Genomic DNA, 25,534 nt, shown 5'->3' with positions numbered 1-25,534 from the left:
CGGTGTCCATTCAGACTCCAAGTAAGCGTACACCGTCACCCAGTGACCCAGTTCCAGAGTCGATGGTCCTTGAACTAGCGTGAATTAGTGGCTTCCCGATAAACGGAGCGGAGGGTGTCAGACAAACAACCTCGACTCAAGGAAATAAAAAAAAAAAAAAAAAATCGAATAAAATGATACATACCATAATAGAATGACCAAGGAGGGAAAAAAGAAAGAAAAAAAAAAAATTCTAGCTGGGCCCAGGGCTGAAGGCTGACGGCTTATTTCTTTATGACCCCCGCCATCCCAACTCTTTTTTCTCTTCTCTGATTCTTTCATCTTTCTCCAGATCCTCCCGATCAGCTTCCCATCAACCTACACTGAGTCGGTAGTACACCTCCCGTCCAACTCGACCAACGCCCTGTTCAGCCTGAAGCAACGAGGCTAGTACGGATACCCGCACACTTAATCTATCTGATTGGCTGGCTGCACTGTGGCTGAGCCAGGCGGCAGAATTACACGGAACAACCGAAGTTCCGGTGTCCCTCCCCCGTGGCACAATCCTTTCCCGTTTTCTTGATTTCAAGGGGTCCTGGTATCGTGTATCAAGAAAAAAGAAAAAAGATAAATATTAAAGGGTGCAAGTAGAAAAAAAAACCCCCCCAAAAGACAGAAAGAGGAAGTATACGAACAAGCTGAGCAATTGCTTTCAGCCATTGGACTTTATCTGTTGGACCTCTTGTTTTTTGGGCTTTTCCACACGAGGTCGGTCTGATTCAGCTCTGGTAAGCTTTGCCTACACCCCGTTCTGCCTTGATGATTCCCCAACCGGTAATCGTTCATACGTGATGCTGACTCCCCGATCGTGCCTTTTTTTTTTTTTTTCTTTAACAGCTCCGCCTCCGACGTATCTCTCCTCCGTCTCCAGACTCCAGTCCTAACTATTGATTGATTATATATTTATTTATTGGGCTCCCACTCCCTCCCATGTCACAGTGGGACCGGGACTTTTCAGTTACACCCGTTTGTCTCGTACAAATCTTTGCGTGAAAACCCTCGGTGGCGGTCTTTCCGATAGGGAGACAAACCCCCCTGCGGGCCGTCGATAGTATCAAGCGGACTATCTTTCTTTTAAATCGCGGCCCACACCGCTTCCCTCCCTTCTTTTCCCTTTTCCTCTCCTCTCCTCCCCCCTCCTCCTTCCTCCCGACCATCCAATATGGCTGCGACCTTAATTCCGCGGAACTTTCGTCCGGCCGACGGTGAGGAGGCCGAACCGTGGTGGTTGAAGCGTCAGGTTACCAACGTTCTGCAAACTGTCTCGCGCCGTGCTTGTCTCCATCCGATTCACACCATCGTGGTCGTTGCTCTGCTCGCCAGCACTACCTACGTCGGTCTCATCGAGGGCAGTATCTTCGATACGATCCGAAATCCGAGGAATGTGGCCGGTCAGGTGGATGTCGACACCCTTCTTCAGGGTAGCAGGAATCTCCGATTAGGCGAAAGCACCTCGTGGAAATGGCAGGTAGATGACGCGTTGACGCACAATGAGGCCGAGGTAAGTCTGCCATTGATAACTCCAACCTATTTGGTTGTTGCTTGTGCCTTGTTAACCATGGTCTTTTTGGCTTCTCTCTGGTAGATCGCCCAGCATTTGGCATTGGCCACCTTCATTTTCCCTGACTCCCTGTCGCGATCCGCCTCCACAGCCCCCGTCGCGGAAGAAGTACCCGTTCCCGCCAACGCCTCCGCGCAAGTGGTTCCTCACACCCCGAATCTCTTCTCGCCTTTCTCCCAGGACTCGTCGCTCGCCTATACTCTTCCCTTTGATAAGGTCCCTCAATTCCTAAAGGCGGTGCAGGAGATCCCCGACCCGTCGGCGGACGAGGACATTGGCGAGCAGAAAAAATGGATCATGCGTGCGGCTCGTGGCCCGGCTTCTGGCTCGACCCGATCGCTGCAATTATGGTTGACTGATGCCTGGAGCTCCTTCGTGGACTTGATTAAGGTACCACCCCTTCTGGACCGAACATTTTTATTTCTAGGTACATTGGTTGCTAACGCCGCGTCAGCATGCCGAAACGATCGATATTGTCATCATGACCTTGGGCTATCTTTCCATGCATCTCAGCTTCGTCTCCCTTTTCTTCTCCATGCGTCGTCTTGGCTCGCGGTCCTGGTTGGCATTCACCGTTCTTCTGTCCGGCATGTTTGCCTTCCTCTTCGGTCTCCTCGTGACAACTAAGCTCGGTGTCCCGATCAATATGCTTCTTCTGTCCGAGGGTCTTCCTTTCCTCGTCGTTACCGTTGGGTTCGAGAAGCCGATCATTCTTACTCGTGCCGTACTTCACGCGTCCGTGGACCGCAAGCGCCAGGGTGCCCCGGGTTTCGCTCCCAACCAGCCTGCTCCGAGATCCATCCAGGACTCGATTCAGACTGCGATCAAGGACCAGGGATTCGAAATTGTTCGTGACTACTGTATTGAGATCGGCATCCTGGTCGCCGGAGCCGCCTCTGGGGTGCAGGGCGGTTTGAGACAGTTCTGTTTCCTTGCGGCCTGGATCCTTTTCTTCGACTGCGTGCTGCTCTTTACGTTCTACACCACCATCCTCTGCATTAAGCTCGAGATCACGCGCATTAAGCACCATGTTGCGACCCGCAAAGCTTTGGAAGAGGACGGGATCACTCAGCAGGTTGCCGAGAACGTCGCGTCCAGCAACGACTGGCTCCAGTCGAGCTCGGACAACGATGGTGACACCAGCATCTTCGGAAGAAAGATCAAGTCGAGCAACGTCCGCCGCTTCAAGATCCTCATGGTGGGAGGCTTCGTCCTAGTCAATGTGGTCAACCTGTCTGCCATCCCGTTCCGTAACTCAAACCACAACTCGAATATTCCCATCATCTCGCGGGTCTCTAACGTGCTGGCCCCGACGCCGATCGATCCCTTCAAGGTCGCTGAAAATGGTCTCGACTCCATCTACGTCTCCGCCAAGAGCCAGATGATGGAAACGGTCGTGACTGTCATTCCCCCTGTCAAGTACAAGCTGGAATACCCTTCGGTGCACTACGCCATCCCTGAGGATGGTCAGTCTTTCGACATTGAATACACGGACCAATTCCTGGACGCGGTTGGTGGACGAGTGATCGACAGCCTCCTGAAGAGCGTCGAGGACCCGATCATTAGCAAGTGGATCATCGCTGCCTTGACTTTGAGTATCATTTTGAACGGATACCTCTTCAACGCCGCCCGGTGGAGTATCAGGGAACCCGAAGCCGCTCCTCTCCCCCCTAAGGCGGCTCCCGCCGAGCCGAAGGAGTACCCGAAGATCGATCTCAACAACCCCGAAGGCCCCACGAGAACGCCCGAGGAGTGTGAGGCCATGCTCAAGGAGAAGCGCGCCGCTTACCTAACGGACGAGGAACTGATTGATCTGTCCGTTCGCGGCAAGATCCCCGGATACGCTCTCGAAAAGACGATGGAAAACGAGGACCTCATGAGTCGGGTCGATGCCTTCACCAGAGCGGTCAAGATCCGCCGAGGTGTCGTCTCCCGTACCAGGGCTACCGCCGCTGTGACGAGCTCTCTGGAGAAGTCCAAGCTCCCGTACAAGGACTACAACTACGGTCTCGTCCACGGTGCCTGCTGTGAGAACGTCATTGGTTATCTGCCCTTGCCTCTTGGTGTCGCCGGTCCTCTTACTATCGACGGTCAAAGCTACTTCATTCCCATGGCTACTACTGAGGGTGTCCTGGTTGCTAGCGCCAGTCGCGGTGCGAAGGCTATTAATGCGGGCGGCGGTGCCGTTACCGTTCTCACCGGCGACGGCATGACCCGAGGCCCCTGCGTTGGTTTTCCTACTCTTAAACGAGCCGCTGAAGCCAAGGTCTGGATCGATTCCGAAGAAGGTACGAGCATCCTGACTGCCGCGTTCAACTCCACCAGTCGTTTCGCCCGTCTCCAGTATCTCAAGACTGCGCTTGCCGGTACCTATCTGTACATTCGATTCAAGACCACCACCGGCGATGCCATGGGTATGAACATGATCTCGAAGGGTGTGGAGAAGGCCCTGAGTGTGATGTCTACCGAATGTGGCTTTGACGATATGGCCACCATCTCGGTTTCCGGAAACTTCTGCACGGACAAGAAGTCTGCTGCGCTCAACTGGATCGATGGCCGTGGTAAGGCCATCGTGGCCGAGGCTATCATCCCGGGTGAGGTCGTTCGCAGCGTTCTGAAGAGCGACGTCGACGCCTTGGTTGAACTGAACACCAGCAAGAACTTGATCGGTAGTGCGATGGCGGGAAGCTTGGGTGGCTTCAACGCGCACGCTGCTAACATGGTCACGGCTATCTTCCTCGCCACCGGTCAAGATCCCGCGCAGAATGTAGAAAGTAGCAGCTGTATCACGACGATGAAAAAGTAAGTTGTCATCTAATCCCCCAATCTCGGTGCGTCGGAAGATGTATACTAACAATACTTTCTTCTTTTCAGCAACAACGGTAGCCTCCAAATTGCCGTGTCCATGCCTTCTATTGAAGTCGGCACCATTGGTGGCGGTACTATCCTCGAGGGACAATCTGCCATGTTGGATATGCTTGGCGTTCGTGGCGCCCACCCCACCAACCCCGGAGATAATGCTCGTCAGCTTGCCCGCATTGTCGGTGCTGCCGTTCTCGCCGGAGAATTGAGTCTGTGTTCCGCGTTGGCCGCTGGTCACCTCGTCCGGGCTCACATGGCGCACAACCGGAGTGCCGCTCCCACGCGGTCGGCAACCCCGGTCTCGGCGGCTGTCGGGGCGACTCGGGGTCTGACCATGACGGGCTCCAAATGAATGCGAAGCCAAGCCTAGAATGTAACGCAATTCTCACTTTTTACCACTGGATGGTGGTTACTATCTAAGGGGCTCCTTCTCTCTACCCTTACCTCACGGGCGTTCTCCCAACTGGGCATTCACCACGATATGCCCCATTGTTCCCTGGCCACCAACCAAAACGCTCTTTTGGAGAGTTTCGTCGTGTCTTTTTTATTTGGATCCTTGGATCTCTTGTATTTTTTTTTTTTTTCTTTCTGCTTCTTTGCTTTGGTACATCGTTCTCTGTATGGTGATACTGGTCTGTTCCCGAAAGAGGGACTTACTTCTATTTGTGGGGATCAGCACCTGGAGTCTAGGAGTACTGAAACGTTTCGTTGGCGCCGGATGCGCTCTGAACTTGGACACGATAGAAACACGGTCATGTCGACACCAAGCGAACAGAAAAGGGGTTTGATTTTTATTATTAACGAAGGGGATGCAGCTGGTGATCGATGGACCGGATGGGAAATGAATATTTACAACCTATGTATAATTCCATAGAACGAATATGAACATGTTTTTCAGTTATCACCTTGCATTCCAGTGACCATCTAGCACACTAGCAGTCTAGCAGTCTAGCAGTATAACAGTAGTCCAATCCTACAGTCCCTGAAGATAATATCCCGCAATCGGAAGCCTCAACTCCCCATTTCCCTCTACCCTAAACACCAACGCACTCACCCCCACCACCCTCTCCATCAAAAACCTCTCATCCTCCTCCGTCCTCGACGCCCTCAACCTGACCACCCCCGTCTCTTCCTCCGCTCCTGGCGCCCTCAACCAAAACCCTCTGTCCCCTGCTTCCGTCGTCTGACCCTCCACCCCTAACACAGCTGTATACACCTCCGCAAACGCCCCGATCTCCTCCCTCCCCACCACCACTTCAATCGCCTTGATGCCCACCACTCTAGACGCATGACCGGATTCCGGCACGCGAGGAACCCACAGCTTGCGGTCTGTTACGTCGTGACAGAAGAATGGCACGGAGGTTGTACCGTGCTGTGCTTCTTTACCGATAGCATCAGTAGCACTAGTAGCAAACTCCGCCTTGACAATCTCCCACTTCACCTCCTCTCCAGACTTGGTTTTTCGACCGCCAGGAACGGGCGACTTGTATGTGATACCGAGGGTATCAGGGCCTGTTTCCAGCGCGCTCACCAACCGCTTATAATTCTCCGTCGCCGTGACGGGGGGGGAATGTGGTTAGGGCGAAATCGCCTGGGTATTTCGTGGTCCAGTCGGCGTGTGATGATGGCGGGGTGATGAAGTTCAGCAGTTCGATGTAGGTGTTGTCCGCTAGGGGGATTAGGTGGTTGCGGGTTTGGCCTCCTGTATATTCGGTTTATGGTGTTAGGGGTTGGTTATTGGGGTTTTTTGTTTACCTGGGGTAGGTGGGTAGGTAGGTATATATTGTAAGTAGGGGTAGGAGTTATGGTAGGTTGGATGTAGGTAGGGAGTTGGTATAGAAGTATGTATATATCCCTATACAAACTAGATTTTCTAGAATTAATGTGACTTTCCTTGTTTGGATGAAGCCGCTTTAATGAGGGTGTGACAACCTCAGGAATGAAGAAATGATCTTTATTGTAGGCTAGTTACGAAATACTAGGTTGAGGAAAGAAGAAGAAGAAGAAAACAGCGATTTACTGCATGAAACAGTAAACAAACCCACTGCGTGGGACAAACGAGTCAAATAGTGCAAACTATACAAACACCCTGCCCCCTGGTATAGGGCGTTGCTGCATGCTCAGGACGTCACAATTGGCGGATTCTAAGCCGGGGAAAGAACCCTCACGAATCGTTAGAGAACAATGCATGTACTCGTGCTCTGACCCTGATCATGCCTGAAGTGGGATGCATAGTGGAGACTTTGTCTTCTGCTGAGTCACTCAGTCATGACGAGAAGCTCTTGTTTGAGACTCACTTGCTGACACAGTGTCGCTGTGATTACGATGTGCTTTATCTCCTCAGGGAATCTCCAATTAATGGCTACCGTCCGGTCGATACCTGCCAAGATAACATCCAGAAGTAGGTGTCATCTGCCATAATGTGTAGGATACTCTACTAATTGAACGTAGGTTGGTCAAACCAAAGAGAAGTCGTCACATCCATGACTGTATTTGTAAGGTTATTGCTAGCCGCCTGGGAGTAGCTGACCATCAGCTGAGATATTGTTACGAGTGTATGTCGTGGCCCCAGGACAACGATTGGTGCTATCACATTAGCCAACACCTCCAATCGTGGGAAACCTTACACTGCGAGGTTATTATCTACCGCCATACGGTAATCCGCCCCGGATACTGCCCTTGTTGCCTGTAGGACCAGACCCATGCACTTGAAGAAAGAGTGAAATACTGGTTGCACAGTGCCGGCTTAAGAGGGCATATAGAAAGGAGGCACATTCAGAAGATGGAATGGCCAAGTACGAGGCCAATTTGTGGCTGCTTGCGATCGTTTGTGTCTGAGATCGATTTTCGTCGTCACCTACACGATGTGCATGGGCTGACGAACGCGATATGGCTGAAGCTACAGCTCAAACCGGCCGTCAAGAGAAAAAGAGGGGTCGTAAGACGGCAAGCCTAAACAGACGTTCATTCAACTATCTGGCGCTATATTTCAGAAATCTAAGCATGGAGAGGAAAATATTGACAGGATCGTGATTCGTGGTGTTGTGGGGGCGCCCCTCCGGCCAACACATGCTCCGGGCCATCTACAAGAGGGCTAGAGCTCTACGCCAAGGCCCTACAGGAGCAGAGGTCCTCGTAGAGGCAGATATGGAGCTACGGTGGATCCCTGCTCACATTGGAGTCAAGGGGAACGAGCAGGCGGACGTGGCTGCCAAGGCCGCTGAGGAGTTGAAATAATCTCAGTGGGGCAACCAGGCCAGCCAATCAACGGCTCGCGGCAGCGGCGAAGCGGACCGTTAGGCAGAGCCTCCGTGCGTAGTGGGAGAGGCAGAAAGTAGGAAAATCCACACGGAGGCTGCTCGCTATGCCCGTTAAGAAGAAATTGGGGATCTACGAGAAACTCAGTAAGCCGCACACGTCGATAATTATGCAGATGCGCAGTATGAGAGCAGGATTAAGACACTTCCTCTACAAGATCAAGCAGGTCGATTCAGATAGGTGTGAGTGTGAGTTAGGATCTTAGACACCTAGACACGTTCTACCAGAGTGCCCGCTGCACACTACCTACCGTAGGGAGCTTATGGGGCGCCTCAATGAGATAGAGGGCCTCTGTGGTCGTACGCAGGACTACGATACGTTGATAACACATCCGCAGGTGATCCGCTACATCGCTGAATTTATGCACCGAACAGGCCTACTCCGACAATTCAAATTCGCTAGGTTTAGTGAAGAAAAGGAGACCCTAGGACTAGGAAGCCTACTAGAAGGCCTCGGACTAGACGACGAAGACGATGATTACATGGAACCCTAAGGTAGGGACCCGGTCAGGTCCCTAGTACTGACGCAAAGACTAGGAGAATTACAGAGATAGAACGGAGCGGAAGGAGTATACAGCGTGATATAGCCGGCATGGAGCACAGCCGCGAGTGCGACACTTCCCAGTCCGATGCAGCGGCTCTGCAGCTGACAGCACTCATGGTGATTGCCACAAAATTGATGCAGAAGAATGGGGCTGCTTTTCCCTGGAGTCTCCATGAATGAAGGTCTTGATTATTCTAACTACGGGATTCAGCTCTTATTTATGCAATCTCTAGAGCTTCCAAGATTATGATCAAAATGCAATGGAAATGATCGTTCATTTCATCATAAGACGCAATTATGTTGAATAATTGCCTGGCCAATTATTTCGGCTTGATCGAGGCGATGAAGTGCCGGGTTAAGTCAACCCCCGCGGCCACATCCAAATACTTTTTGCATCCCACTGTAAAACATGAAGCACAAGTAACAACACCACATGGTTCAGAACGACAAAAGACGATCACAAACTTGCCCATTGAATTAATTCCCGAAACAGACCAGGAAAAGAAAAATAGAGGCAATCAGACCAAAATACAGTAATCTTACACATTTCCATGTCACCATCACTGTAGGACAGGCCAAGCTAGGTCCAAAACGAGTTCCAATAGTTAGCCTGCTCCTCACCTTGCAAGCCGCTGGCATCTACCATTGCAGCTGCCGACCAGCAGTACTCCACAGTTGCTACGGGAGCATTGCATGGACTTCTCAGCTGGTTGCAAATATGACTCGTGAGTGTGCTTATCAAGGCCGAAGGTCCATGCCCGTAAATGCCAGTGTCATTAATCTCGAATGCTTGGTTGGGGTCGCGATCTGGATAAAAGCTAATGGTGGGTGGTGTGCAGTTGCCCGTGTCTGGCCCTCCCCCCGGGCTGCCGGTATCCGACGGGCAATCGGTAGTAGTGGTAGTCGACACCTGGGTCTCAGTTTGAGTAATGGTTATGGGCTCGGTAATTGTGTCTGTAACTGTCTCTGTACTTGTCACTGCCCCAGAGTCCTCAGTAATTGTGATAGTGTCTGTCTCCGTCACTGCTGGCTCCGTAACAGTTTCAGTTGGGCCAGGCTCCGTGATGGTCACTCCGGGGGATGTGATTGTGGTAGTCACAGCGGGCTCCGTAATTGTGGTTCCTGGTTCAACAACAGTGATAGTTTCCATTGCGCAGTCGGTGGGTACAGGAACGTCAGTCGGGCAGTAAGTCGGAACGATTGTGTCTGTAGTAATGACAGTAATGGTGATGGTATTATTTTTGCAGTCATCTTCGTTGGCACCATTGTTGTCTTCACAAGGATCAGAGTCATGGTGCTTATGGTCACTGTTATCTCCATGGCCGGTGTGATCACAGCCAGGAGCGCAGTCCTCAACTACTTTGATCTCCCCCTCAGTATGAGATGGAAGAGCTATTGTGGACGACAGGGTTTGCAGAAGCAGGACCATAAGGAGGACAGTGTTCTTGGGCATGTTGGCGGTCTATTTGACAAATGGTCAAACAAAGGGGGCTTGAAAATAAGCTTCCCGACCAATTAGTCGCGAGATGGAAAAGTATAGAGAAAAACAATGTTTGGTGAGTAACAAAGAAAGTAATGAGAATGGGGAAGGCGCATCGCTAAATAGTCTCGTACAGAGAGAACTCATTGTGTTAATCCCATTTTTCTCGGATCCAGTAATTCGTTTTCAGAATATCACCCAGACGACGGTTCTCCGGATCATCACATTTAATCCCTAAAAGTCTAGGATGTACTGGACTCGGTATTTATGGGACCTATTTTAGGACCGAGAAGTCCACACTGCAATCTGCATCACATTCCATCCATGGATGCTCAGTGAAAAGGGTCGATCAGCTAGGCCAAAGAAACGGCTTTTGTTGACCGTCCCTTATCAAGGGATGACATGACCTGATGAATAGGGTATATAACTCCGATTGGAATGGGCTTATGGCCGTTGAGCATTCCAACATGCTGTTGTATTGGTCTTTGGCTGATATTACCGATTGTGTTCGAACTTCCCCATGCGGCATGAACCTATAACTTGAAAGCAACAAACATCATTACTTGGTTAACAATACATAAGCAGATAAATATTCACAAGATCCGGGGTGCCTCGATGCCGCATGCGTCATGGGTATGCAGGGAATGAATGGCCAAATCGAAAGCTAAGTTGTGGTGGCAGTCCTTCTGAACACAAGACCGACATAAGCTAAGACTTCCGCCCTTGACAGGCAGGTCGCTTCTCAGTAATAGTAGGCGTATGGAAGAATATGGTGCGCAGGTGCTATGTGGTCATTGAAGCAAGGTGTATGGAGTTCCGGAAACAGGTCAGGCGCATTCTTCCAGACCAGGATAACCACAAAAAATCAATACTACGTCCTGATTTTCGAAACTTATTCTTTTACTTGATATTGTTGATCCTCAGCATTATTCGTTTTGATGGGGAAACATTGGCATGTTATTCTACTCGGTAGATATTCAGGATCGAAATTCAGAAAATGCCTCTAGTGGACTAGCGCTATTTGATGTTCCGAGGATTTTTTGACTCTTGGGATATCCAGGGCCGCTCCTATGAACATCTGGGCTTGTGCTGTCTTTCGACAGGGAAAACCCGGACAAATGTTAGCTATATTGGTACAGCGCAATAGTACAGCATTTCCTCCTGAAGAAAAGGCCGTGGGTATCAGAAGGAAAAATAGCTTCCCTGATTTGCCATTCTCGTGATGGCAGTGCTGGGTTTTTTGGGGAGTGTGACGGGCAAAAGTGAAGTAGGAGTGGAGAACGGGCAAGGGGAGAGATCGCTAGTTGGGGTGCAGTTTATTGAGGTTACTTACTCAGGGCACTCAGTCTTCCGCTCACTCCGTGCTCAGTGATCGCCTCAGGCCATTCAGGGCGTGCTCAGATCTACCCAGTGAGCAAAAAGCGGCGAGGGGTGAGCACAAAAACGGAAAGGGAAAGCCTTCGCCCTGGCTAGAAAATCAAGTACATACGTAAACCAGGGATCAATGATATGATATGAAATAAACGAGTACATTAAGTTAGGTATCGAATTCATGTAACTGAAGTATAGGTGGTCATACCCGCGTGCGTACCACCCTCGAGGATGGTGAAATTGTCCATCAGCCACGACGGCGGGGCCTCGAAGTCTCGGGTGGAGAGGTCGATGAGAACGTGGTCGAAGCGGACGGGAGTTGACATTTCGGATGTAAATTGGCGGTGGTGAATGAGGTAGCACCTGGTTAGATTCTGTTTGAATGGGAGAGAAGAGAAGAATTGAGGAATTGAGCATGCGGGGTATGAGTATTTACATGTCTATTATGATGCGATATATCGCCTGGATGATGTATCTATCGACTTCGCTTTCTATCCGTAACTACTTCATACTTACTACATAATGTATCTATCTTCTGAATCTACTCCGTACCAGCCAAAATATGCAAAGTAAACAATCATAAAACCGCGCAGCCACGGACACACCTGAAGAATGACAGTTCAAATTGAGCCTCCTGTCAGCAGCGAACTAGCGGCAGCCGAACAGGATGGTTGGTTGATGTGCGGTATGTTCGACTCTGAAACCAACGCGGCGGGTTTAGAGCCGGGACCGGTTTATTTATGGTCTTCTTATATATTGTGGCATGATGGAGGATTGGTCGAGACTGGCTGCCTGATCGGAGGAAATTAACCGGTGGGTTTATTTACTCAGTACGGAGTAGATTTATCGGTCTTACTCTTCACTCTTGGGGTATAATTTGCGGTGTAGTTAACTAGTAGTTCCTTGTGTACAGTGTACAACTGTACACTGTACGACTACGGTAGATACGAGATCCTAAATCGAGATCCGATCCTCAGTGCAGACAGTGCAGACAGTGCAGACAGTGCAGACAGTGCAGACAGTGCAGACAGTGCAGACAGTGCAGACAGTGCAGGCAACAGGCAGCAGACACAGAGTGGTCAATGTCCTAATTTAAAAATAAACCAAAGGAAATGAAATGAAATGAACTCGATCGACCAAAAATCAAAAGACCACTTCCCAATTACAGCGTACGGAGTCCTGAGGGATGGTCCTGGCCAGGTCAAAGTACCGGCACTAGAACTCTCCAAGGTTACTTAGTACTTACTAGGCAGCCTGGTAGAGACTAATGTAAAGCAATTACGGCACGACCGTCTCTTGGGGGCGGCTAAACAGTAAACGGTCCAGACTCGCGCAGTAGACCAGCAGGACCTCCTGAGCTAAGGTCGGGCGATGTGGATCGCCCAGGCTGGAGAGTTGGCTTGTATCCTCGTTAATGGGAATGGCCCCGGACGATCTTTGGATTGATTTGTTCTCCTATTTTTTGACTGGATGGTTGAATTATGAGGATAGGAAATACTTACTTATGCTATTCTTTGGTTTGATGGCAAAGGGCAAAAGAACAACAGTTGACACATCTACAGTTGTGACGACAATGTAACTACTCGAGTCGATAAAGAAGGGGAATCCCCTGCGGCAAGCAAAGCGCACCGCCACACGGGACTAGCCATTTACAGTAAACACACTAAATGGGATCGGTCGAGATCGGTCGGTATTACCATACAGTATTAATCTGTTGTATTCATCCATGGATGGTTGTAACTGCAGGTATATCTTCATGTATCTTACACTGTCCGTGATATCCATGATCACACATATGTACACAGTAAATGCAGGAGTATGCACCGGTACTGATGTATGACATCCAGATCTGAGGAGGAAGAGCGATCCTCTGCTGCAGTCTGCACGCCGTGTCAAGTAGGTAAGGGCGTAGTCCTTACTCCTCCTGACCTTATTGGTGACTTACTGGTACTCTGATAAAATACCGTCGACTCTCTCGCCCGTCTCCCCGGCTCCGTTCCTCCTCAACTCCACTTCCTTTGGACTTGGGAACCTCGTCTGCTGTGGCTGTTTGGGTCTGGCTCGACTCACTAATTCCCTACCGCTGGCATTGTTGGGCCGATCTGGCGCTCTCGCTCGCTCGTTCTCTCTCTCCCTTTCGTGTTCTGCTGCTGCACTTATTCCTTTGGTCGGCTTTCTTCTGCTCTTTCTTCCTCGTCCTCTGTCTCTCCGGGTGGCTGCTTGTTTTCTTTTTTTTTCTTTTTTTTTTTTTTCCTCCCCATCCGTTCCTTTGACTTGACTCCTTAATTGCTTGTGATTGAAATTCCTCCGCTTGTTATAATAAATAATCTCCGGCCAGCCTCAGTGCACGAACGGACCCGTCGCTCCTTACCGTCAGCCACGATCGAAATTAACCATCTTACCTCCGTACCTCCCGGATTTTGTTGATCCACCCCTGTCGCTCTCCTCCGCGTTGCATTTTTTTCTTTCTTTCTCTTTCGTCTGTCTTACAGTTCCATCGTTGCAAACATCTTCCCTCTTCCTTTCTATTTTAAACCCGCCGAACACTCGAATGCCTAGCCGCCCGGCCGTTTCTTGATTCTGCAGGTCAAGCGTCGTTGCCCTCCCCCCGAATCAGCGGCTCCGGGTGCAACGTGACCGTCGACATCTCGGCCCCCTATGAATGGTCATTCAGGGACCATGTCGCCGGTCTCCGTAGACGGCAGTGACTGGTCGGGAATCAATCAGTACCAGAAATCCGATCCGCCCTTCTCCCCGACCTTCTCGAACCGCGGCAATCTGGCCACCCCTCCTACTTCCGGCGTCCCCAGCGGCACCAACGGCGTGCGAAATGGAAGTGCCTCCAGCCAGGTGAGCGACTCGGGGAACCCGTCGCCCCCCAGCTCCGTGGCCGCCCGCTCCAGCGATGGCACGCTGGCCGATAAGGATAAGAAGGGCGCCCGCCACAAGAAGATGGAGGAGTTCCTGGGTCAGCATTATGTGGCCTTGAGACGCTTCCTGCACATGGGCTACCGTGACGATCCTCGGAATGGCAAGCAGAGCAAGGCCCGCGACAAGTTGCTGCGACTATCATCCACCCAGTTCCAAGAGCTGAGTACCGACGTCTACGACGAACTGCTGCGGCGCCAGCAGGCTGCGCCTTCGCCCTCGCGGCCGCCTCGCCCCGACGTTCCGCCCTTCCTGCCTCCCCGCGAGGATTTCCACGAGAAGCGCAACCAGGCGCGTCAGAAGCTGGCGTCTCTGCAGCATCAGCGCTTCAGAGATCTCGCCACCGATGTCTACTGCGAGCTGGAGCGCCGGTTCCCCCAATTCCCGGCGCGGGAATCCCGCCGGGCGAGTCCCGCCCCCAGTTTCCGGGGCCGCCCTTCCAATGGCTACCCGCCAGGCCCCTACGGTCCGGGATATCCGCCGCCGCCTCCGGGGAGTCGACGGTCGCAATCTCGCGGTCCGCCGCGTGGCAGAGGAGGATATCCGTCCGGTGGTCCCCCGGGCAGTCCGTTCCCTCCTCGGCATGGGTCACTCGGCGGAGCGCCCTCCGTCAACGGGGATGGTCCGACGGCGAAGTCCTTCCAGAGCAATACAATCGTTCCCAATAAAAGTACCATGGTGGAGGACGATGATGACATGGCAGGCATGGACGATGACTATGACGCGCGAAGCGATGCCTTTGCTCTGGATGTGGTGCTGCAGAGTCGACGCGGGACAACCACGACTCTAGGAGACGGGGACCGGAAGCTGCTGGTGGACACGCAGGCTCAAAATTCGACGCTGCAGGATAAGGTGAATAAGCTCGAGGAGATGCTCAAATCAAAGGATGAAGAGATCGCCAAACATCAGGAGGATCAGAGCAAGGTGGGCAAGTTGGAAGATCTCATCAAATCGAAAGACGAGGAGATCGATCGATATCGGGAAGAGCAGGATAAGTCCCAGGTATGTCTCTCCCGCGACCGGGAGCTCTCAGCTTGCCTATCTATCATGCTAACCATCTAAATAGATCAGTACATTCGAACGGCAGGAATGGGAGGACATCAAAATGGAGCTGGAAAACAAAATCTCCAAGGCGGAAGATCTGAATAGTTCGTTGCAATTGGAGCTTGATAAGGTCCGAATGGAGCACGACGCTATGGAGCGGGATCTTCGAACCCAAATAGACGATTCATCCCGGCAAGGTGGCAACGACCCTGAGCTGCAGGCTCGTTTTGCCGACCTCGAGATCAAGCACCGGGGTTTGCAAGGCGAACTGCAGGAACAGCAGCAGGTGACGGAGGAGGTCAGACGGGAGGCTGCCGGTTTCCTCATGGAAATGAGGGCTTTGTCGGAGCAAAGTCACTCGAGATGGGAACATGAAGAGCGCCTGTCTGGCGAAGTCCACCGGCTGGAAGAGGAGATCAAACAGTGGAAGAGTCGGTATGCCAAGGCGAAGTCTCAGTTACGACACCTCCGAGCCTCGACGTCCGGCATTCCCGAGGCGCTCCCGGATGCCAGCACCGTTGCCAGAGATAACGAGCTGCTGCACGAGAATGGCTTGATCAAGGATGTTCATGTGACCAAATTCCAGATCTCCATCGACGAGCTTCTGCGCGTGGCGCGGTTTGATGACCACCAGCTTGTCATGCAGCATATCAAGACCGTTGTGATTGCGGTCCGTCATGTGCTGCACGATGTCGAAGTGTCTCCAGATCTCGGCGATGGGGCATCTCAGTTGCGCACCAAGGCTACGCGCAAGGTCTCGGCGACGGCGAACAATTTGATCACCGCGTCCAAGAACTTCGCCAGCTCCAGCGGTCTTTCCCCGGTCTCTCTTTTGGATGCCGCTGCCTCGCATCTGTCAACTGCGATCATCGAGCTGCTTCGGCTGGTCAAGATCCAGGCTAGCCCGGCGGATGACCTGGACGAGGTCGAGGAGGAGCAGCAGCTCGCTCAGATGCAATCGCCGGACTACTTCAGCGTAACTCCCAGCCAGCGAAGAATGAGCAACAACGGATCTGTCTACAGCGCTATGAGTCCTCCGTCGAACCATTCCCGGAACCCTACATCGGAAAATATCCCCAACGGCCTGGACCACCCCATGAAGGTTAACTACGGATTGCAACCTGAAGACCATGAACTTCAGGAACTCAAGGTTCGTCTAGATTCTCGTGTGTGTGAAATGTTCTAACCTCTTGCAGCTTTACGTAGAAGATCAGACCGACGGTCTTGTCCAGTCTATCCAGGCTCTTGTTGCCAGCATCCGTGGAGAAGAGGGCCTAACTACCATCCGCACCCATGTTTCTGCGATCTCCTCGGTCGTGACCAACGTTGTCGCGTCCACGGAGCATTTCATCCACAAGCCCGGCACTAGTCCCGTGCTCATGGACCGAGCCGGGTCCACCATTGAAACTCTGGATTATCACCGGAGCCGACTGCTGAAGGCCGCAGCGGAAGGCGAAGGCCTCTCCTACGATGAAGTCTTCAATACCGTCACGAACAAACTTCCTCCCATCGCTTTTGAAATCGCCAGGGTGACTAAGGAACTTGTGCAGCGGTTAGATCCGGGGCATGAGGATGACGCCGAGGATGATTTCCGGTAAACGGATTTTGTTACCCTTGTGCTGTGATGTCTCACGACCTGACATTTATCTTCTTTTTTCCTTTTTTTTCTTTTTCTTTTTTTCCAACTTCTATTCGACCTGGACATTTTACTCTTTAATTCACATGGCCCCATAAGCCATTGAAATTCGAGCCCACTGATTAATTCAGTAATCATGCATGACAATGAGCACCCATGTGAAACGATATGTTGAATTTGGTGGAGCTTATGACTTCTATTTTCTGATCTACCTATTTATTTTTTACCTTCTTTTTCATTGTGGATTATTTAATTTCGCACAGGATCTGTATACTTACTGGCTGTCATTTTTGTCTTCTTGTCGATTATTCTTGCTTGCTTTCTTTCGATCGTTTCAATTAGCGGCTTTTTCTTCTTGATCCTGTACTTTCTTCTCAGTCTTTGCAACCGTGGGCTGTCTGGTCGGGTTTCGTTGCATTTTAGAATGGATATATTGTGGAAAGGCTAGCTGTCTTTATCTCTCGTGAATGTGATCGAGTTGAAGGTCTTTGTTTTATGCTAGTATGCTAGAAGCAATGTCGAGATGTGACTGTGTTTGTCGCCACATTCTAGATCGAGGCGGGCGTCACGTGAACTGCAGGAGCTGCATTCCATTCCATTCCGTCAGGACAGCTTGCCTTAATTTCAACAAGTTGTATAATTTCGGTTTCCTGCCATTTCCACCGTTCTACCGTTCTATATCTTTCTAGACTGGAAGATACTAGCCTACTAGCCAACTAGTTACAGTGTATTATATAATCCAAGCTCTGCAGGCTAAACCCATTCGGGAGCTCTGGTCGGTCTTAAATTGACTGCTTTTCCGGCCTCAACCGCAAAGTCTCGCAGCATCTCCGGCTTCCAGAAATTTCCTCCCAGCCAAACGTCTACCAGTAAGTGAGAAACCCGAATCCTGGCTGCATCACGCAATTCGAGGAGACGGCCATGTTCCCCTCCGCGGCCTGCGGGGAAAACCAGTCAATGGCCGTCCGAATTCCACGTTCTTCCACCGGCCCCCCTTTTTTTGCCCTGCTCTGCTTTGTCGGTGATGCGCCAACCAACCAGGTGGCGGCCTCAGGCCCCCATGCCCGGTGGCTGACGTAATACCCTCATCCTCTCCCCCGCGAGCTACCCTACCTGGATAGCCTGATCCGTAAGGAACTAACCGGCCCAGCAGACCCCGTGACCCGGCCGCCGAGTTGTCCCGCCGCTTGCCCCTCCAGCAACAATGTTCTCCCGAAGCCTGAGGTCAACAACAACCCCACTTTGCTCGTCCTTCTCTTCTCGTCCCCTCTTCTCCTCCCTCAATTACAATCCTTCTTTCCTCTCTCTTCGTTCATTCCATCAAACCTCCGCAGCCATGTCTGGAAACACCAAGGCCTACTTCGACATTCAGTACGCCCCTGTGGGCAGCTCTGCTCGTATGTAGTCCCCTTCTGACCTTTTTTTCCCGTCTCGAGTTTTGATGGCTGGGAGGAGGGGTAATTCTTGGAGGCTGAGGGAACCCCTCCAAAGATGACCATCAATTCTTGGGATGAGAACCATTCCTCAATCTAGTCTTCTCTCAACTCTTACTGACAATGGCTTCCGCTCTCTAGCCCAGACGTCCCGCGTCGTCTTCAACCTCTACGAGAAGGACGTCCCCAAGACCGCGAAGAACTTCCGTGAGCTCTGCAAGGCTCCTCAGGGCCAGGGTTACAAGGGCTCCAGCTTCCACCGTATCATCCCCAACTTCATGCTTCAGGGTGGTGACTTCACCCGCGGCAACGTAAGTTTTTCACTTTTCATTTTCTGTTCTGCAGGTCGCTAACACCTAACAGGGTACCGGTGGTCGCTCCATCTACGGTGAGAAGTTCGCCGATGAGAACTTCATCTTCAAGCACACCAAGCCCGGTATCCTCTCCATGGCCAACGCTGGTCCCAACACGTAAGTCATCTCCAGAGAGCACATGAGAGATCGATCCCAGATTAACCAATCCCCTGCAGCAACGGCTCCCAGTTCTTCATCACCACCGTTGTGACCTCTTGGCTCGACGGCAAGCACGTTGTCTTCGGTGAGGTCGCCGACGAGGAGTCCTTCCGCATCGTCAAGGAGATCGAGGCTCTCGGCAGCAACACCGGTGCCGTGCGCTCCAACGTCAAGCCCACCATCGTCGACGCTGGTGAGTTGTAAGTTTTTTGAAACCGGAAAAAAACACACAAAAATCACCCCATGTTCGATAAAGTGGAAAATATGTGTGCCCTGGACGGACCTCGTCCCTTGGCTGGCGCTGCTGCTCTTTTGAAAAGAGGAGGGTCGGGCTGGTTGGGATGAGGTGACGGTGGTCTTCTCGTGTTTCAATTCTTCTCTCGCGTGTGGTGTAATCTAGAGTGTCTACCTGATCAAACGAACTTTGACGTTGTAACTGGATTCTTTGTAATTGGGGAGTGGAAGATGTCGTATAACTCTGTGTTACCCCGCTTGTGGGTCATCCGAGGTTGTGAAGTTACGTAGTAGACCGTAGTAGTAGTTTTGTAGGAGTGACCGGAGTAGTTACTCGATGATTTCACGGTAACGTGAAAGTATTCTCATCTGTTTAAGTATATCAGGTCGATGTACACGAAAACCTAACCTAATCCTTGACAAGCCCATTCCTATCCAGATAACCAACACAATACCTACCCAGTAGAGTAGGTAGAATCACCCACAACACTTCGTAACCGCCGTCGCATCATTCCTGTATTCAATCAGTCAGCCCAGTCCTGATCAACAAGCCCATCCCAAAACCCAAGTCCAGTCCAGCTCAAGATAAGTTACCTCAACGTAACCTAGATCCCAAACCGTACCCAGACAAAAAAGCCCATATAAAGGATGAAGGGGAGACATACTCAAACCTATTATTACTCCCACCAATAACCTCCCACGAAAACACCATCGCGCCCAGAAACGCTCCGATGAAAATACAGATGATGATGTATCCATTGAAATACATCGCCAGAAGCATCACGAAGTAGGCCACAGCGAACTGCACCATGTGGAGGAGGGCGCGGATGGTTTGTTCGATTGGGGAGGGGCGGAATCCGGTTTCTTGACATGGTTGACTTGTGTATGAGTTCTTGGGAGTGGTTGCTGCGGTGGTGTTTGTGTCTGGCGCACAGCATGATCCTTCCCCTGTCTCTCCCCGTGTGTCTATACCTACACCTGGGCCTTTACCGCTAGCACTGCTAACAGCAGAAGTAGTGTTGACGGGGTCAAGATATTGATTTCTCAGTCTCGCTCGTCGGATTATGAATGCGTCGTATTCGCGGCCTACACGACGGAGGAATTCAAGGCTCATGACGAGGACGATCACGCCGATGCAGGAACCAGCGAACATGCCCTTGGAGGTTATTTGCCAGGAGGAGGAGAGGAAGCCTATTTAATTTGGTCATTAGTTGGTGGTTTGGTTCATTGGATAGGGGGGTGATGAATGGATGGATGATGTATGTACTAGGCAGTGTTGTAGGAAGGTAGAGGCCAAAGGAGAAACGTACAAGCGTCAATAGTATTCCAGTTCCAGAGCATCTGTTTTAATTTGGATGATTTCGTTAGTGGGTTTGTTTCAACTCCTCATACTAATCATGTTACATCTCCATCTCGATATCCATTTGATAGGAATGTACACATCAATGTGTATAGGAGGCAAACTTACGGATATCTGACAACTCCCTCCCATATCATGAGACATTCCGCCCATGTCCATGTCCATATCCATTGAGGTTCCTGTGCTCATAGGGGCTGTGGCGGTTCCTGTCGAGCTCATGCTCATGGTCATACCCATGGTGTGGTCCATGTGATTCATTTTGATGCGATATCAGTTTTGGCGTCGGTTTGGGGTCTGGTATTGAGGGATTCTTGCATTGAGGTATAGAGAGGATTATTCGAGTTAAATCACCGAAGATATCGAATCAGGCCGAATCATCAGATGAATGTCATGCCATACATAGAAAGCACATGAGCAGTTCTGATAAAGAAGAAGAAGATTAAACGAACAAAGAAAATCAAGGAACCCTGATCAGATAAGTACCTAGTATATAACCTGCTCACTCTGAAATATCATGTGTCATTGGAATTCTGCTCGAATGGCCTCACGCCTAGGAACTAAACTGGTAGGTTCTGCAGGGAAGCGAAGCCAAGAGAAATGAGCATCTCTTTACGCGCCTCCAGCAGCTCATTACCTACTAATTACCTACTTAGCAATGACCTCCTCAAACATACTCCGTAATAGACTAGGGACGAGAGACTCCGCCGAGTAAGACGATGGAGATGCATTGGCCAATGGCTGGCGGTTCTGGCGAGCGGAATTGAGCACATTTCGGGTTTGGGCTTTTCCTTGTTGAGCTTGGTTGGGTTGGTGATCCCTAGGGACTTCGATTGAGTTGTCATTTGTAAGTTGGTTCGTCTGATTCGATTGTTGATTGTTATTGAGAATATTCAGGGTGGAGGGTGATAAGTTAGGGGGGTTCAGTTGTTTCTTGTTTCTGATGGTCGAGCTGCCGATCGATTTTATGGGCTTACACTTATACCGGGAGGTTAGTTAATAATTGCTCAGATTATTATCTATTGTTCTCGATATGTGAAACATCTTGGCATTGAGCTTTGATTCATATGGCCTGACTTTGGAGCTGGGGTCCTACTGCGTCTGCATGGAAGTATACCCAACGTAGCAGCCTTTCTACCCGGTTTCGATTAGCCTCGTTATGAGCTAGTGAGCCTTCATGCTCCCATGAAACCGCCTACAGTTAGGACCTGTCATCCCTGACACCATGACAATGTCCCGTACCTTAGTAGAGCTGAAGTGGTTAAGCTCAGAGGAATAGTGGAGTTCGATCGGTCCAAGCTGTACGAGGCCTAAGCCATAAGGAGAATGCAAATGAATGAAGTAATACTCTATCTAAAACGTAGCCTAGAGTACAGAGATACTCGAGTGCTTGAGTGTTTGAAGAGGATTGTGGCCTCTGCAAAATATGAGCCTCGGACGGACTAATGTTGTTCCTGGCTTCCTACATCTCATCAAGAGCGACTCCACATTTGCCCCGCCATCCTCTTTCGCCGTTCTCGTGGTTTCCTGGCTCTAATACGCTGGATAATAACTTTGTCTACATGGAACAAATTGAAGTTTCCTTGCAGGACAGCAATGTCGAGCTGCACGAAGACAACTTGCCGCCAGTCGACAGAGGGCGCGGCGCATGGGGTTTCCTTACGGCATGCTTCATGATAGAAGCTTTGATCTGGGGTAAGTGCATCATTCGCCATGACTCGAGCCCCCTGGCTAACTAGATTCATTTAGGATTCACGTTCTCTTATGGAATTTTCCAGGATTACTACAGCACCCATGAGCCCTTCAAGAGCTCCGGTAACATTGCCATGGTCGGCACTTGCGCAATGGTGAGATTTCTACAAACGATATATGCGCGCATTTAGTTAATGGGTTTGCAAGGGTATTTCCTACATGCTCATGCCCGTCACCTCTATTTTGCTTCAGGCAGTTCCCCGTCTTAAGCTGTGGGCTGCCCCACTGGGTTTCCTTATCATGTGTCTCGCCCTGGCGCTGAGCTCCTTCGCCAGCAATACGACACATCTCATTGCTTCTCAGGGCGTGGCGTATGGAATCGGTGCAAGCCTGGCCTATGCGCCTACTATTGTCTTCATGGATGACTGGTTTGTGCAAAGGAGGGGTCTTGCCTTCGGTGTTATGTGGGTACGTACAAGTACCCATTCTCCTACTTCCTCCCAATCATATTAATGTTAATGTGCTCTCTAGGCTGGAACTGGATTATCCGGTGTCATTCTTCCACTCGTGCTGCAGTGGCTATTGGACAGCTTCGGCCATCAAACAGCTCTCCGAGCTTGGTCCATTACTCTTCTCGTGATGGGTGGCCCGTTTCTCTACTTTGTTCGACCTCGACTCCCTATTTCCCAGACCTCTCGTTCTCGACCATTGGATTTCCGTTTCTTGTGGAACTTGACCTTCGTGGTCTACGAGACTGGAAACATCCTTGAAGCCATAGGGTACTTTCTCCCAACTATCTATCTTCCGACCTATGCTCGCAGCTTGGGGGCAGGTAACATTCAAGCTGCCTTGACGGTCATACTGTTCAATCTTGCTTCTGTGTTTGGCTGCGTTATCATGGGTTCCATGGTAGATCGTTTCCATGCTACCACCTGCATCCTCGCCTCCACTGTCGGAAGCACCATTGCGGTATTCTTAATATGGGGATTCGCCGACTCTATGGCGCCTCTCTACATCTTCTGTATCTTCTACGGTCTCTTTGCAGGGTCATTTACTTCCACGTGGCCAGCCATCGTCAACGAAGTCCGAAGGAAGAGTGTCTACGCTGATCCAAGCATCATATTTGGGTTCTTGTCCACTGGTCGGGGCATTGGTAACGTCATCAGCGGTCCGCTTAGTGAAGCTTTGCTTAAGAACAATGCCTGGAAAGGCGTAGCTGCGAAGGCATACGGGTCCGGTTACGGTCCCTTGATCGCTTTCACTGGGATCTCCGCACTTCTTGGTGGTTTTGGTATTCTCATGAGGTCGTCTCGACTCTCGTAGTAGAGTATTCTCTGGAAGAGAATTAGACGAATGTGTTATTGTGTGTCTTTATAAGGGACTATTTCACGAATACTTGCATTTCCCCCCTTCGCTAGCCTCTTAGCAAGGATTAAATGCTGATTCTGACAATCAAAATTCGACAGTTCCATGCCTTCACGTGGTGGATTTAGGATAGTTTGGTTTTGTATGTCTTCCCTCTAGAGGGGACATCGGAGAAGCAATCACCGCAAATAGAACTGGTTTTATCGAGCCCTCCTCACTAAGACATCAATATTATGGAATATATTCCCGCTTCCACCGAATTTTCTAATTTTTGTCTTTCAATCATAAAGTTTACTTCTTCTGTTTACGTTAAGAGGTTTGAAAAAGCCCGACGGTATAAGTTTCATTTATTACACCTCGATCATGGACAGAAAAAAAATCAACGCGGAAATCCCGGAAGTTAAGGACCCATGCTAAGCATAAATGCGTAAAATCCCCGCAATCAGCGGAGTTAAGACTATGGGTTATTCCTTGGGGCCATTTCAAGAGCATTTTTCCTTCCAACATCCTTCCAATAATTTTGTCACTCGAAGCTGGAATAGTCCAAAAAATGCACCACACATCTTCAAGCCCGTGATCTTCAAGCAGAGAAAGATGAAGCTATACAGCTCGCTAAAGCTTCAAAAGAAGAGGAAAGGCTTCGTAAGCAGCGGGAGAAAGAGGGAAGAAAGCTTTTAGTCGAAGCACGCAAGCGAATTCGCGCTTCCAATCGAGAAATGAGGCTCCGTGAGGCAGAAGAAAAGAAGCGGAAAAAGCAGGATAATCAGCTCGCTAAGTAAGCTGATATACAGATTCAAAATGACTTCAATATCGCTCTGAAAGGTAAGAATAAGGCTCCGGCGACTCCAAAGCCAAAGGAATCGGGTGGTAGGGCTGCTGTAGAGCCTGAGGTCGTTGATGAGGTCCCTCCAACGCTTAATCGCAAAGGTAGGCAGTTTAGGCTCCCACAGCGCTTTCGCGATTAAAAAAAAAGTATGTAGCTTCAGTTTTATATATATTTTGCTCTGCTCAAAAAGTTCTATATAATTCGAAACATATGTGGCTGTACGGCTTCAATTCCTACGTGGGCGCTGAGTTGAAAAACGTTCGTCAGGTGGGGATGTTCGTCAGGTGATCAGGTACGGTACAGCCTAGTAGAAAAGTGAGACCAACACCGTGAATTGCACTCTCTGGGTATACATAAACATGCTTTTGATGACCAACAGCCAAAACAGACAGAAAAGAAACCTAGCTATAGCCGATTCGACCCCTTGATCACCCCCTCCAGAATCTCCCGGATCTGCTTACACCCGTCAATGCCCACGGCCAGCATCGTCTCCACGTACGTGCAATGCACCTTCGAGTCCATGTTCAGCATCGTCACTTTCATATCCTCGTCGTCGTCCATCGCATGCTCTCCCACCGGCACGGACGTCGTAGTCCCCACCGTCAGGAACGGCAGCTCCTGCTCCTCGGGCAGCGACAGATCCAGCAGCGGGTCGAGGGTGTCGTTCCGCGGGTCTCGCGGCGTGGACGCACTCCCGCTCATCCCGGCCGTGCAGCCACAAAGCAGACCCGGCATCGGGACACCCGCGTCCACCAGAGCCAGCGTGCAGGCGTTGATCGCCGCCGCCAGGAGCGATCCGTCGGCGGACAGGACCGAGACGTGGATGCTGATTGTGCTGTGCGGGTACAGGTAGGTATGAAGATGAGACTGGAAGGCCGATCGGAGCGTAGTAGCGATGCGCGACGATTGCCTAGTTTCATCCTCGTTAGTAAATCTAAGTCTTCTCCCCTTCATTCCCCTCCCATCAAGGGGTCGAGCTGCACGTACTTATCACTTCCTCCCGCCCTTCTCTTGCGATCCACCCCCGCGAACCCGGCCACGTTGACGTCCACCTCGACAACTGCCCCCGAGGACCCGGCAGCGCCGCCGGTGGCATCGCCGCGACGACCCTCCGCGGGACCGTGAACTGAGCACATGATTGCCGTGTTGCCCATGGCTAGGTACGAGGATCCAGAGCTGGCGGGGTTCGTGGAGATTTGCGCCTGCAGGAGACGGAGTTCGTTCCAGCGACGGCCATCAAGACGCAGTTTGGTCAGGGGGTATGTTGTAGATGTATCGAGAGGCATTTTGTCGTAGAGTTTGTTTTATTCGATTAATTGGTAGAGGTAGAGGA

General features: G+C 50.8%; 8 protein-coding genes across 8 annotated transcripts; 4 read left to right on the top strand and 4 right to left on the bottom strand.

The window, feature by feature from the left end:
- Positions 1-1,201: 1,201 nt before the first annotated feature.
- Positions 1,202-4,814, top strand: hmg1 (HMG-CoA reductase; the record flags this gene model as incomplete). The annotated part of the gene is made up of 4 exons (XM_053103754.1): positions 1,202-1,540; positions 1,625-1,990; positions 2,055-4,402; positions 4,475-4,814. 4 exons carry the CDS (start codon positions 1,202-1,204, stop codon positions 4,812-4,814), a joined length of 3,393 nt encoding a protein of 1,130 aa, XP_052952927.1.
- Positions 4,815-5,435: 621 nt separating this feature from the next.
- Positions 5,436-5,984, bottom strand: KD926_011468 (uncharacterized protein; the record flags this gene model as incomplete). Its single annotated transcript, XM_053103753.1, has 1 exon — positions 5,436-5,984. The coding sequence occupies one exon, from the start codon at positions 5,982-5,984 to the stop codon at positions 5,436-5,438; it is 549 nt and encodes a 182-aa protein (XP_052952926.1).
- A 2,919-nt stretch (positions 5,985-8,903) lies between these two features.
- Positions 8,904-9,776, bottom strand: KD926_011467 (DUF605 multi-domain protein; the record flags this gene model as incomplete). The annotated part of the gene is made up of 1 exon (XM_053103752.1): positions 8,904-9,776. One exon carries the CDS (start codon positions 9,774-9,776, stop codon positions 8,904-8,906), a length of 873 nt encoding a protein of 290 aa, XP_052952925.1.
- A 4,056-nt stretch (positions 9,777-13,832) lies between these two features.
- Positions 13,833-16,744, top strand: KD926_011466 (putative cell polarity protein; the record flags this gene model as incomplete). The annotated part of the gene is made up of 3 exons (XM_053103751.1): positions 13,833-15,104; positions 15,169-16,296; positions 16,343-16,744. The coding sequence occupies 3 exons, from the start codon at positions 13,833-13,835 to the stop codon at positions 16,742-16,744; spliced, it is 2,802 nt and encodes a 933-aa protein (XP_052952924.1).
- Positions 16,745-18,118: 1,374 nt separating this feature from the next.
- Positions 18,119-18,931, top strand: cyp4 (peptidyl-prolyl cis-trans isomerase; the record flags this gene model as incomplete). The annotated part of the gene is made up of 4 exons (XM_053103749.1): positions 18,119-18,179; positions 18,357-18,526; positions 18,579-18,685; positions 18,745-18,931. 4 exons carry the CDS (start codon positions 18,119-18,121, stop codon positions 18,929-18,931), a joined length of 525 nt encoding a protein of 174 aa, XP_052952923.1.
- A 507-nt stretch (positions 18,932-19,438) lies between these two features.
- Positions 19,439-20,579, bottom strand: KD926_011464 (high-affinity Cu transporter CTR3; the record flags this gene model as incomplete). Its single annotated transcript, XM_053103748.1, has 4 exons — positions 19,439-19,475; positions 19,627-20,152; positions 20,272-20,302; positions 20,430-20,579. The coding sequence occupies 4 exons, from the start codon at positions 20,577-20,579 to the stop codon at positions 19,439-19,441; spliced, it is 744 nt and encodes a 247-aa protein (XP_052952922.1).
- A 1,301-nt stretch (positions 20,580-21,880) lies between these two features.
- Positions 21,881-23,333, top strand: KD926_011463 (uncharacterized protein; the record flags this gene model as incomplete). Its single annotated transcript, XM_053103747.1, has 4 exons — positions 21,881-22,013; positions 22,068-22,165; positions 22,218-22,478; positions 22,542-23,333. The coding sequence occupies 4 exons, from the start codon at positions 21,881-21,883 to the stop codon at positions 23,331-23,333; spliced, it is 1,284 nt and encodes a 427-aa protein (XP_052952921.1).
- Positions 23,334-24,606: 1,273 nt separating this feature from the next.
- On the bottom strand, positions 24,607-25,487 carry KD926_011462 (exosome non-catalytic core subunit SKI6; the record flags this gene model as incomplete). The annotated part of the gene is made up of 2 exons (XM_053103746.1): positions 24,607-25,111; positions 25,189-25,487. 2 exons carry the CDS (start codon positions 25,485-25,487, stop codon positions 24,607-24,609), a joined length of 804 nt encoding a protein of 267 aa, XP_052952920.1.
- Positions 25,488-25,534: the final 47 nt, after the last annotated feature.

Source organism: Aspergillus affinis (genome assembly GCF_023601865.1).
Source record: "Aspergillus affinis strain CMG 70 chromosome Unknown NODE_96_length_144280_cov_85_325291, whole genome shotgun sequence".
NCBI lineage: Eukaryota > Fungi > Ascomycota > Eurotiomycetes > Eurotiales > Aspergillaceae > Aspergillus > Aspergillus affinis.
This window is presented reverse-complemented; position numbering and strand designations above follow the sequence as displayed.